We start from the raw sequence: 11,409 nt of genomic DNA on the forward strand, positions 1-11,409 counted from the left end.
TAAGATGGTGCAACCACCAAACTAAAAACATCACTCTCCATTAACAGAATTCTAGTGAAGTGGAAGCAAAGTTAACCCTTTTTATTATTTTCCCACTCTTACTATACTATTACGTAGTATAATAACTATCGAAGAAACCGCATTTATATATTTGTCCATACAGTGTGAGTTTTTGTTTGCATGCATGTTTGATTTGAATTAATTAATTAATATTAACGTTTTTCAGAAAAAAAAGTGATCATGGAGATACAGGAAGGAGTGGTGGTGAGAGGAAGGGCGGAGATCGATACGCGTCGGCCATTCAAGTCAGTAAAAGAAGCTGTGATTTTGTTCGGAGAAAAAGTATTGGCCGAAGAAGTCTATCATGGCCAGAAGCTCAAACAGGTTTACATTTTTCTGTCTAGCTAATTTGATGGTGGAATTGACAACATGCTTTTGACTAAGTACTTCACTAAAACAAAAATTTCATTTAACCACAAGTTATAAACCTAAAATTTAATTCAAGAACTTTAAAGGCCTTTGGCCTTGCGGTATAGAGGAGCCCTATAAGATTAATTATGGGTTCGAGTCTTGTTTAAGACATTCTCTGTGTAAAATTTTGTAGGGTGAAAAAAAAAAGATATATTTCATGTGATTATACATTGATCTATAAGGACGTTTGATGCCACTTATCTTGACAGGCCGTGATCGTAAAAGAGGAAAACAACCACCAGTACAGAACAAAAGTTGGAGCGATAGCAGCCGAGCTCGAAGAGACTAAACAAACCCTAGAGAAAGCAAAGGATGAGGACAAATGCATGGCTTACTATCTCGCATCGCTCAAACAAGAGCTCGAAGAAACCAAGTTCGAGCTCAAACAACTCAAGTTGAGAAGCGAACCATGTTACGCACCCTTTGATAAGGAGATACAAGAGATCAAATCCACTAATAAAAATCATCCTGAGATAGAAGACGGTGACCATGAAAGTGATGATGATGATTACGGTTTCGAAAAGAAGAGATCAGTGAAGTTTGCTAGCCCTCCTTCTTTAACAAAAGTGATGGTTGAAGCTCCAAAAATACAAGAAACGAGCCCGTCTTCACTCGAAACAAAAGCGCAAAGAAAAACAAAGATTCCTTCATTTGGTAGGATTTTTTCATTGAAGAAGGGTACTCGATCTTCAAGAACATCCAAGTCTATCGAATGAACGATATTAATTTGTGGGTTAAAATGATATAAAAGGCAATTTTTACATCATTCTGCAGGTCCTCATATTAAGATAGGTCCCGTTTGTATCGAATGAACGACATGATAACTAGTGATCGTTCAATGAAATAGCATAACGATTATCGTTGTACTTGTTGCCAAGTATATTGGTTATCCTAGATTCATTCAGTAACGGTTTATATTCAAATGTATTAACAGTTTTTGAGGACTAATTAATACGAGACGTTTAGGAAATTAAAATGGATCGTGATAACTACACATGTACTATCAATTAAACGCAAATCAAATTATGTCTCAAACAACCCTAACGTACATTATGCTATGGTAAAATATATATGTCCTCATGTGCATCATAATTCATAAGGAACCAATACTAGAATTCTAGAAAGTATGTTAAAATCTCATTCACTTGCAACATAATCATTAAAAATCATTAATCATTAAACTCCTTATTAATTGTATTTTTAGCATGATCTATGTAATTATTTACTCTTCTTTCAGTATAACTTTCTTTAAATGCGGTAGTAAAACTGATAATTCATCGATCTTCCTAAATCAAAAAACTTATGTTTGACATGGATTATTTTATTTTGAGATGAAGAGCGATTTATCCATTTCGAAACTGAAAATGTTGGTGCATGAATCCCCAGCCGTAGATTATTTCGACGTTTAATAAATTTGGTTATGTAATAACTATTACATGTGACTATTGATTACGTTTGTGTTTGTGTGTGCTTTATTATTTAAATGATCAATATGTTAATAAACATACACAGTCGACCGAGTGTGTCCACACACTCGACCGACTGTTAAGTCAGTCGACCGACTGTTAAGTCAGTCGACCGACTGAGAGACACACTCGACCGAGTGTGTCTGATACTTAGTATATATACGGGTTTGTTTCTCCTTTGTAGGGTTACACATTCTAATTACCCTAGTCGACTGGTTTTCGCCTCTCCAGTACCCTAACACGTTATACCACCGAAATACTTCGTTTAGGTGTAGATCTAATCTAGTATACTATCTAGGTTTGATCTAATCGATCCCGATACGACCCATATCTCGGTTTAACCCAATTCTAGTGTATTCCGCCTCTAGGATTATTAACAAGCGACCTAAGATCCGTAAATCTTCGTCTACAAAGTGGTATCAGAGCCAGAGTCTCTGGTTTGCTTGATTTGAATTCGTTTTTGGGTCAAAATTTTAAGGTTTTTAGTGTTATTTTAGTTTCGATCGACTAATCTCAGTTTCTACATTATAGTTCGTGTTTTATCTGTCAAAAAGTGTTTCTGGTCTCACTATAATCGTTTTCTACGTTTTGGTTTTGTCATCCTCTTGAAAAATCGATCGAAAAATCGATTTTTGTCTAGAAAACCCTAAAAGTCGACCTGTATCAGTCAAGAACACACTCGGCAGTGTGTGTCTTGACAATCGGCCGTGTGAGTCCTTCGATCGACCGAGTGAAATAGTTAACCGACCGTGTGTGTATCATTTAAGCCGTGTAAGATTCTTAAGTCAGTCGACCGTGTGTGTGTAGTCACTCGACCGTGTGAGCAATACAATCGACCGTGGGATTTAGACAGTCGGTCGTATGAGTTGTAATACCAAAGGCTTAGTGTGTAACGAAGTGCTGCCAAAATATTGTCAGACAATCGACCGTGTGTTTTAGTCAATCGACCGTGTGTCTTAGTCAATAGACCGTGTGTCTTAGTCAATCGACCGTGTTTCCTAGACAATCGACCGTGTGTTTCAGACAATCGACCGAGTGTCTTTTAAATCAGAAATTTAATTTACATTTAATTCTCACATAATTAATTAAAATATCGGACACTAATGAACAAGCGGCTAATGAACTAAGTTCTTTAGTGATTTCACCTGGACTTCACAAATTAATACTGTCAGAGAATGAGTCTGGAACTTCCAATAAGGTTTCCAAGCTTGATAATCTAAAGGACTTTTTGGACTGGAAGGCGCGTTTTATGATATATTTGAATGGTATTGACTCTAGACTCTGGGAGTTTATTGAGACTGAATTCGCATGGCCAAATGGGGCGGACGGTGAACCTAAAGAGACCGCTCAGTTCAATCCTGCTGAGCGTGAACAGTATAACTTGGAGTGTAAATGCTACGCTCAACTTACTCAGGCACTGTCTAAGGAGATTTTCTCACAGTTCAAGAACAGAAACAAGGCCTCGTATACCCTTTGGCTTGCTCTTCAATCAGCAGCCACAGAAGGAACAACCACTTACCGTGCCACTAAGGGTAAGGTTCTCAATGATGAATGGAGAGTGTTTGCTGCTCTTCCTTCTGAGTCTCTTGGACAAACTTTGGAGAGATATCGTCTATTGGTTGCTGAAATGGCAGATTATGGAATAGATTTATCTGATGAGAAAGCAGTTAGAGTTTTGAAAGACGGTCTTCTGGAGAAATGGGACAATGAAATTGAAAAGATTCAGAACAGGTACATAGCGTCAGGTCGTACGTTAACCTTGACGGCTTTTACTTCCAAGTTGATGGAAAAGGATATTCAGGTTGAGGCAAAGAGGAAGAGACTTGGTACTGTAGCTGGTTAGTCCATTATTGGGTCATCTTCGGGAAATCATGCTCCTTTGCAAACAGCTTACATTTCAACCAATGCATCACAGACCTCAGCTCCAGTATCAGATTCTGGTTACTTCAATGCCAAATCTCAAGCACGGAAGTCAACTGCTAAACTGATTGATTTCGGCGTTATGCAACAGACTCAATCACCAGTGATCAAGACAGAAAATATCAAGAAAAGGCCTCTACAATTGATTCAGGAGGATATGGCTTTAGCTGCTATCGTGGTTAACTCTTACAATGATATGATAAGTGGGCAGATAATTAATGGTCATCTGGAGAATGAGGACCATGATCAGATCGATGAGGATGCGATTGAGAGAATGGACATCCTGTATGCTATGGGCAGTGTGGTGAGACGTGCTAGAAAGTATTTGAAAAGAACAGGTCAGAGTACTTTGAGCCTGAACCGCAATACTAAGTTTGGTTTTGATATGTCCAAAGTGAGATGCCATAATTGTGATGAACTTGGTCATTTCAAGAGGACATGCACAAGACCACCTAAGCCTGGTTTTCATAATCCTTTTCATAATACTTTAATTGAGGTGACTCCTGGACATGCTGGTCCAACAGTGAACAAGGAAGCAACTTCTAGTGGTCAATCTAAAGCTTTGACTACTACTTATGCTGATGAAGTGTGTGATTGGTCGATCTCAGTTGATGCTAAAAAGGCTAACGTGGTTTTTGTTGGTAAGAGTGAAGTTGAAATAGAAGAAGAAAGGGTTATCAGAAGAAATGCTGGGTGTATAGGTAAAGATGATCCAGCTTGCACATGCTATGTATGCAAATGTGACGCACGAATGAAAAGGGTTGAAGCTGTAATGAAGATGTGTCTTAGGAAGAGAATTAGTGGTAGGTTGTATGATAAGTTCCGCAAAGCCAAGGATCTGTCTGATCTTGAATTCACAACTGACTCTTCAGATGATGATGAATCCTCAGGAATGAGTTGTCATACAGGAACCTGGTTTAGAAAAGAACTTGCACATTTGATCAAGGGTGATGTTGAAGGTACTGATGAGAAGGTAGTCACGGTGACAAGTTCGGATAATCCTGCTAAAGTTGAGGGAAAAGAAGGTTATGATGCTGATTATTCAGACAGTACAAGTTCAGAGTCAGAATCAGAATCAGATACAGATTCGTAGGTCGGTAGAAAAGATTACGCATTCATGGCTAACACATCCAACAATGACAAGGTATGTAATGATTCAGATTCTTTTTGTTTAAAATGCACTGACCTTGAACAGGAAATAGCTAGACTTGAATGTGTGGTCTCTAAGCTTAATGAGATACCTGCTACTTGTGAAACTTGTCCGAAACTTAGACGTGAACTTAAGAACTTGAGTCTAGAAAATCAGACACATAGGAAGAACTATGATGATGCTCTTTTCTACCTAAATAAGCAGAAAGAGTATGTTGATGTTATTAAGTCCTTAGAGAATCAGGTACGTCATTTAAAATCAACTATTGTAGATGATGAAAAAGTGATTCACCTGTATTTGAGCCAGATAGAAGCACTTAAGGCTGAAAAAGATTCATATAAGTTAAAATATGAGTCAGAAAAGGCTAGGATTGATAACTGGCAGAGAATGTCATACGTGACACAAACTTTGAAACATCCTAAAAACCAAGGTATAGGCTATAATCAGGTTGCACCACAGCTTTTGGGAGAGTTTGTAAATAAGCCTACTGAGAAAAGTAGGGATCCGGTTGTAAAACCGAAGTATGGTAAGCCTGAGAAAAATCCTGACGAGTGTAAAAGTGAGAATGGTGATAGTAAAAAGCCATTAGATGTTGTTTATGAGACGGAGTCTGACACTGATGTCGACACCGAAAAAGACGGGAAACCTTTTGTAGTTGTGACTAAGCCCATTAATATTTTGAAGAATCCAAAGAATGAGGCAAATAGGAGTGAGGGTCAGAAGTCTGAGAAAAGGAGTGTTAGAGAATCGAAACAATCTAGGAAGAAAAACACTCAGCTCACCCCTGTTAAGTTTGTTAAGGATAGTAGTACTGTGAATTCTCAGGTAGTTGATTCCAAAGTTGAACTTCCACCAAAAGGTGAGAGTTCAAATTCAGGAAGCATAACGAAATATATTCTGTCTAATCGTCGACAGACTGTTAAATAGCAAGTCACGTCACCCCCTCCAGCTAGGCAACAAATACACCTCCGAGGAGACAGTTTTCCACTTCTAGGCGTCAAGTGTTTAATGCTAATGGTTTTGATAATGTTAAGTGTTTCAATTGTGGGATGTTGGGACATAGGGCTATGAATTGCAAACCCATTCGACAGACACCACACAAGAAGATTGATCTCAGTCCCAAACGTACTTTCGATAGAAGATCATCTTCACATGTGTTTAAACCTACTTCTGTGAAATCAAATGAAACAAAAATTTTCCAAACAAATGACTATTACAGGAAACCATTACCAAAAAATGTTGTTTGGAAACGTAAATCAGAAGTGAAAGGTGTCCAAAATTCTGAAGGTCCTTCCGGATCTAAGGGACAATGGGTGGAATTGCCAGTAGTTGGCGTTGATGGGAAACCCACTGCCATTCGGGCATGGGTAGCCCTTTCTAACTAATATCCTTATTTTTATATGCAGGTCGCCTACAATCCTCGCTACAGTACATGGATTGTTGATAGTGGGGCGTTCAGGCACATGACAGGGAACTTGTCCTTACTTTCTAATGTGAAAACAGTGGATGGAGGACCAGTTTCCTTTGCAGGTAGTGAAGGAGGTTTTATTAATGCGCAACGGGTGATTGCTAACGAGAATGTGAGCTTTGATAAAGTCAATTTTGTGGAGCAAATGTTGAACAATTTACTTTCAGTATCACAGGCTGCTGACAAAAAGTATACGGTTGCTTTTGATGATAAATTTTGTTATATCTTGAGAAAAGAATTTGTAATTTCGGAAGACATGATTTTGATGACTGCTCCAAAGTGTAAGGATCTCTATATTCTTGATATGCGAAAGGCTCATGTTAAAGCAGCTACAGGCCATCAGGCTTTTGTTTCGAAGGCTGCTGAACAGGAGTCCATTATTTGGCACAAGCGTATGGGTCATCTGAGTCTAAGGAAGATTAATAATCTAGTTCACAATGGACTAGTTGATGGTGTTAATCTTAAGAGTTTTCATATTTTTGAAGGATGTCTTCCGTGTAAGAAAGGGAAACAGACAAAGAAGTCTCATGTTGCCAAGAAGCATCAATCTGTTAATATTCCTTTGGAGTTGTTGCATATGGATCTCTTTGGTCCAGTTAATTGCAAGACTATCACTGGAGAATCATATTGCTTGGTGGTTACAGATGAGTATTCACGTTTCTCTTGGGTTGTGATGCTGAAGCATAAATCAGATACTTTCGAGCACATTAAAGTCTTGATTCCCAAAGCTTGAAAGTTTGTATAAATTGAAGGTTAGAAAGATTCGTACAGACAATGGTATGGAGTTCAAGAATAACAACATGCTGCTGTTTTGTAATGAAAAGGGGATACAACAACAGTTCAGTCCTGCTTATACACCTCAGTTGAATGGAGTTGCTGAAAGAAAGAATAGGACGTTAATTGAAACCGCAAGAACCATGCTAGCTGATGCATGTTTACCTATTATTTTCTGGGGAGAAGCCGTGAGCACAGCGTGTTATGTGATGAACAGAGTTTTAGTGGTGAAGAGACACGGTAAGACGTGTTATGAATTGTTGCACAAGAGAAAGCCTAACATTAAACATTTTGAACTCTTTGGTGCTCCTTGTACTATTCTAGTACGCGACACAGGAGGAAAATTCAATTCTAAGGTTGTCTCGGGTATCTTCTTGGGTTATGGGAATCCAAATAAGCGAGTGTATAATACTGAATCAAAATACGTTGAAGAACGTTTCGAGGTTGATATTCAGCATAACACTCCAGCTCGTGTTAGTAAAGGATTCGCATGGCAATTTGAATATGATGAACTGTTTGACTCTCTTAACCTTCCACCGGAGGCTACAGACGATGAGATCCTAACTCAGATGCTGTATGATTCTCAGAATTCCACAGAGAATGTTACCTCTATTCCTAGCCAGACTCAGGTCCAGACTCAAAGTTCTCATCAGAGTCCAATTCAGAGTCCACAACAAAGTACGCAGAGTGACAATTCTAATGCTGATCCTAATGTGGAAATGGTGTATGAGACAGATGAAGATAGTGATTCAGAAGAAGATGAGGGTGTTAATCGAGCACGGTTGACAGAAGAGCATTTAAATCCTCTTTATAATCAACCTCCAACTATAACAGGGTCTGAATAGCCAACTGAAGTAGGAGGAGTACGTAGGTCAAATCGTGTTATCATCCCTCCAAAATGTTTAGAGCATTATTATGTAGATTCTAGGGGCGTTCCTCATATTGGCATCCCTCATGCCAAGTCTGATGAAGCATCTACGTCTGAAGTTCCTACTACATCTGATGTTCCTGTGGTAAGTGAGAGTTAACCGGCAGCAGAAGATGGTGAATCGCAAAGTGCGAATGTGGTAACAACTTTTTATTCCTCGTTGAACAAGATAGGTTAAGTATTTGTACATGTTCATTCATGCTATGTGTGTCAAATTGAACCAAAAGATGCATTTGAAGCATTGAAATATGATGAGTGGGCTAGCGCTATGCAGGAAGAGCTATTACAGTTTAAACATTTGAAAGTTTGGAGACTAGTCAATCCACCGCATGGTTGTGAACCCTATGGTCTTCGATGGGTGTTGAAGAATAAGAAAGATGAACAGAGTATTGTTATCAGAAATAAAGCTAGATTGGTGGTAAAGGGATATCAACAAATCCCTGAGATTGAGATTGACTATGATGAGGTTTTTGCTCCAGTTGCGAGACTGGAAGCAATTCGTATTTTCTTGGCTTTTGCATCCTTCATGGGTTTTAAAGTATTTCAGATGGATGTGAAAAGCGCATTTTTGTATGGAGAGATTAACGAGATGGTATATGTTGAGCAACCACCTGGTTTCGAAGATCCGCATTTCTCAGAAAAGGTTTATCGACTTGAAAAGGCACTTTATGGTCTTCACCAAGTTCCTAGAGCGTGGTATGCCATGTTGTCCAACTATATGCTTGAGAACAGTTTTAGGAGAGGTGTCATTAATCAGACACTTTTTATTAAGAAAAAGGGGCAACATCTTATGTTAGTACAGGTTTATGTTGATGATATCATCTTCGGGTCAACGGATCAGGGAATGGTTGATGAATTTGAAAAGGTCATACAACGGAAGTTTAAAATGAGTTCCATGGGAACTATAAAGTTTTTCTTAGGTTTGCAGGTAGCTCAAACGGATAAAGGCATCTTCTTGCATCAGACCAAGTATGTTGCTGATATTCTAAAGAGATTTCAAGTGGAAGCAGAAAGACCAGCTAAGACTCTGTTGTCAGTGAATCATGGGATCTCACCAGATTGTGAGGTTGCTCATGTAGATCCTACGTTATACAGGGCGATCATAGGTTCTCTAATGTATCTAACCACTTCTCGACCATATATTATGTTTGCGGTTTGCTTATGTGCACGTTATCAGGCGAATCCGAATGTTCATCATATGTTTGTGGTTAAGAAGTTTTTGAGGTATTTGAAAGATACACCAAGTTTGGGGTTATGGTATCCGTGTGAGGATGGTTTTGATCTTACAGCTTATAGTGATTCTGACTATGGCGGCTGCAAGAAGGACTTCAAGTCAACATCAGGAGGTTGTCAGTTCCTTGGCAGCAAGCTAGTTACTTGGTAGTGTAAGAAGCAGACAGCAGTGGCTCAGTCCACTTATGAAGCAGAATATATTGCCACAGCCAGCTGTACATAACAGGTTATCTGGATTCAACAGCAGCTACGTGACTACGGTTTGCAAATTTCTAACACTCCTATTCATGTTGATAATACTGTTGCCATAGCTGTCACTAAAAATCCCGTAAATCACTCTAAAATGAAACATATAGGGATTAAATACCATTTCATTAGGGACTGCTATGAGAAAAAGTTAATAGATGTAGTGCAGATAGACACTACAACCCAACGGGCTGATCTCTTCACTAAAGCTTTTGATAAACCATGTTTTGAGTTCTTGTTAAAAGAAATCAGAATTAAATTGCTAACTGACGTGGTTCCTGAAACTGAGGCTCCTAACACAGAGGAACCTCCCAAAGAAACTGAGTTGTGAATGCCTTAGAACTGCCTGTATAGTATGTGTACCTTGCATAGTAGTTAGTAGGTCATTTGCATGCTTAATTCTCGTTTGCATGATAGATTGTTTTGTTTTCTGATAGTACTGCATGCTAGTTTGTGTTTTTATTTTGTTTTTGTGTTTTTGTACAGATAAAATCAAAAAGACATAAAAAATTATAAAACCAGAAAATCAACTAAACAGTTGAATAATTGAAAAACCCATAAAAAGTGAAAAATTCAGAAAATGAGTTGCATATTCTATTCATGGGGAAGTGATTGCAATACTGAACTGACATGTCTAGAGGATGATTGATAGTATATTGATAGACTTTATTGACATAACTTTAGATAGAGATGATCATAATAACAATGCGTAAATATCATGATGAGGTAATCATGGAAAGGTTTACAGCGGTTGAGGGTATGTACTGAGAAATGATTGTTCAGAAACTCAACAGACTGTTGAGGTCTCCCCTATTACGATTTATACTCGGTAGCAAAGGATGATTTTGTAAGTCTCCAAGGTGAGCATACTTTGTCTAGAATGCATACTTGTTTCTATTTACCTTTATTACTTGGACCGAAAGTCAACAACATACAAGTTGGGTATCCAAAGGGAGGTGTTCTCTCTAGATGGGTTGAGAAGTGCAATTCTGTATCACAGACATAGAATGATTTGGATAACTCAACGTCATCGGGTTATAGACTTCAACATCAGAAGATCAATTTTCTGTGCAGACACCACAAAAGTCAAAGACAATGGTGCATCATCATGTACAGTTATATTTATTTTATTTATTTTGTTTACATTTTGTAATCTAGCATGGAGATATTTGCAACATCAGAAAATCCAAAAAAAAAAAGGCATGTGGCTTATGGTTTGTTACTCCAGTTGTAAATCAATCGATGCACCTTATTATTACAAGAGAATCATGGATCAAGAATTGAACAAGTTTGAAGGAATCAAATAAGATATTTCCATGCGAAAACGGTTTTGATGATTTAATTATCTACATCCGAGGGGGAGATATATATCAGATCTTCAGATATAGAGAATTTAAATCATTCTGTGATATGGGATTGTACCTATTGACCTAGATAGCAGAAAATATCGTCTGGAGGATACCTTAGCATTCCATCACTCAAATATATATCACTACCATCCATCCAACATCATACATCATACGATTTCCGTTGAAGTATGGGGTTTATAGCGCCCGGTATGCGTCTTTTCAAAGTATGCAATAAATTTGAGATAAACAATGTTATCTTAAACGAAAAGTGTAAGTTTAAAGTAGAAGCTCATGGCTGACAGGGTTGCTAGAAACATCGTGAGATGGTTCTGTTCAATCAAATTGAAAGTACATTGATGTGATAAGAGGACAACGTCAATATATTTGTGCTCAATTGTTCTACC

General features: G+C 38.2%; 1 protein-coding gene across 1 annotated transcript; it reads left to right on the forward strand.

The window, feature by feature from the left end:
* Nucleotides 1–240: 240 nt before the first annotated feature.
* LOC139892122 (WEB family protein At3g51220-like) lies at nucleotides 241–1,293 on the forward strand. Its single transcript, XM_071875161.1, has 2 exons — nucleotides 241–384; nucleotides 681–1,293. The coding sequence occupies exons 1-2, from the start codon at nucleotides 241–243 to the stop codon at nucleotides 1,185–1,187; spliced, it is 651 nt and encodes a 216-aa protein (XP_071731262.1). The 3' UTR covers nucleotides 1,188–1,293.
* The last annotated feature ends 10,116 nt before the right edge of the window (nucleotides 1,294–11,409 follow it).

The sequence above is a fragment of the Rutidosis leptorrhynchoides genome, chromosome 2 (assembly GCF_046630445.1).
Source record: "Rutidosis leptorrhynchoides isolate AG116_Rl617_1_P2 chromosome 2, CSIRO_AGI_Rlap_v1, whole genome shotgun sequence".
In the NCBI taxonomy this organism is placed as follows: domain Eukaryota; kingdom Viridiplantae; phylum Streptophyta; class Magnoliopsida; order Asterales; family Asteraceae; genus Rutidosis; species Rutidosis leptorrhynchoides.

What these genes read in the sequence shown, in the direction of transcription:
- LOC139892122 (XM_071875161.1), top strand. Translation starts at nt 241, where the DNA reads ATGGAGATACAGGAAGGAGTGGTGGTGAGAGGAAGGGCGGAGATCGAT. An exon ending in ATGGCCAGAAGCTCAAACAG is followed by an intron (nt 385 to 680) that starts GTTTACATTTTT and finishes TTATCTTGACAG; the next exon opens with GCCGTGATCGTAAAAGAGGA.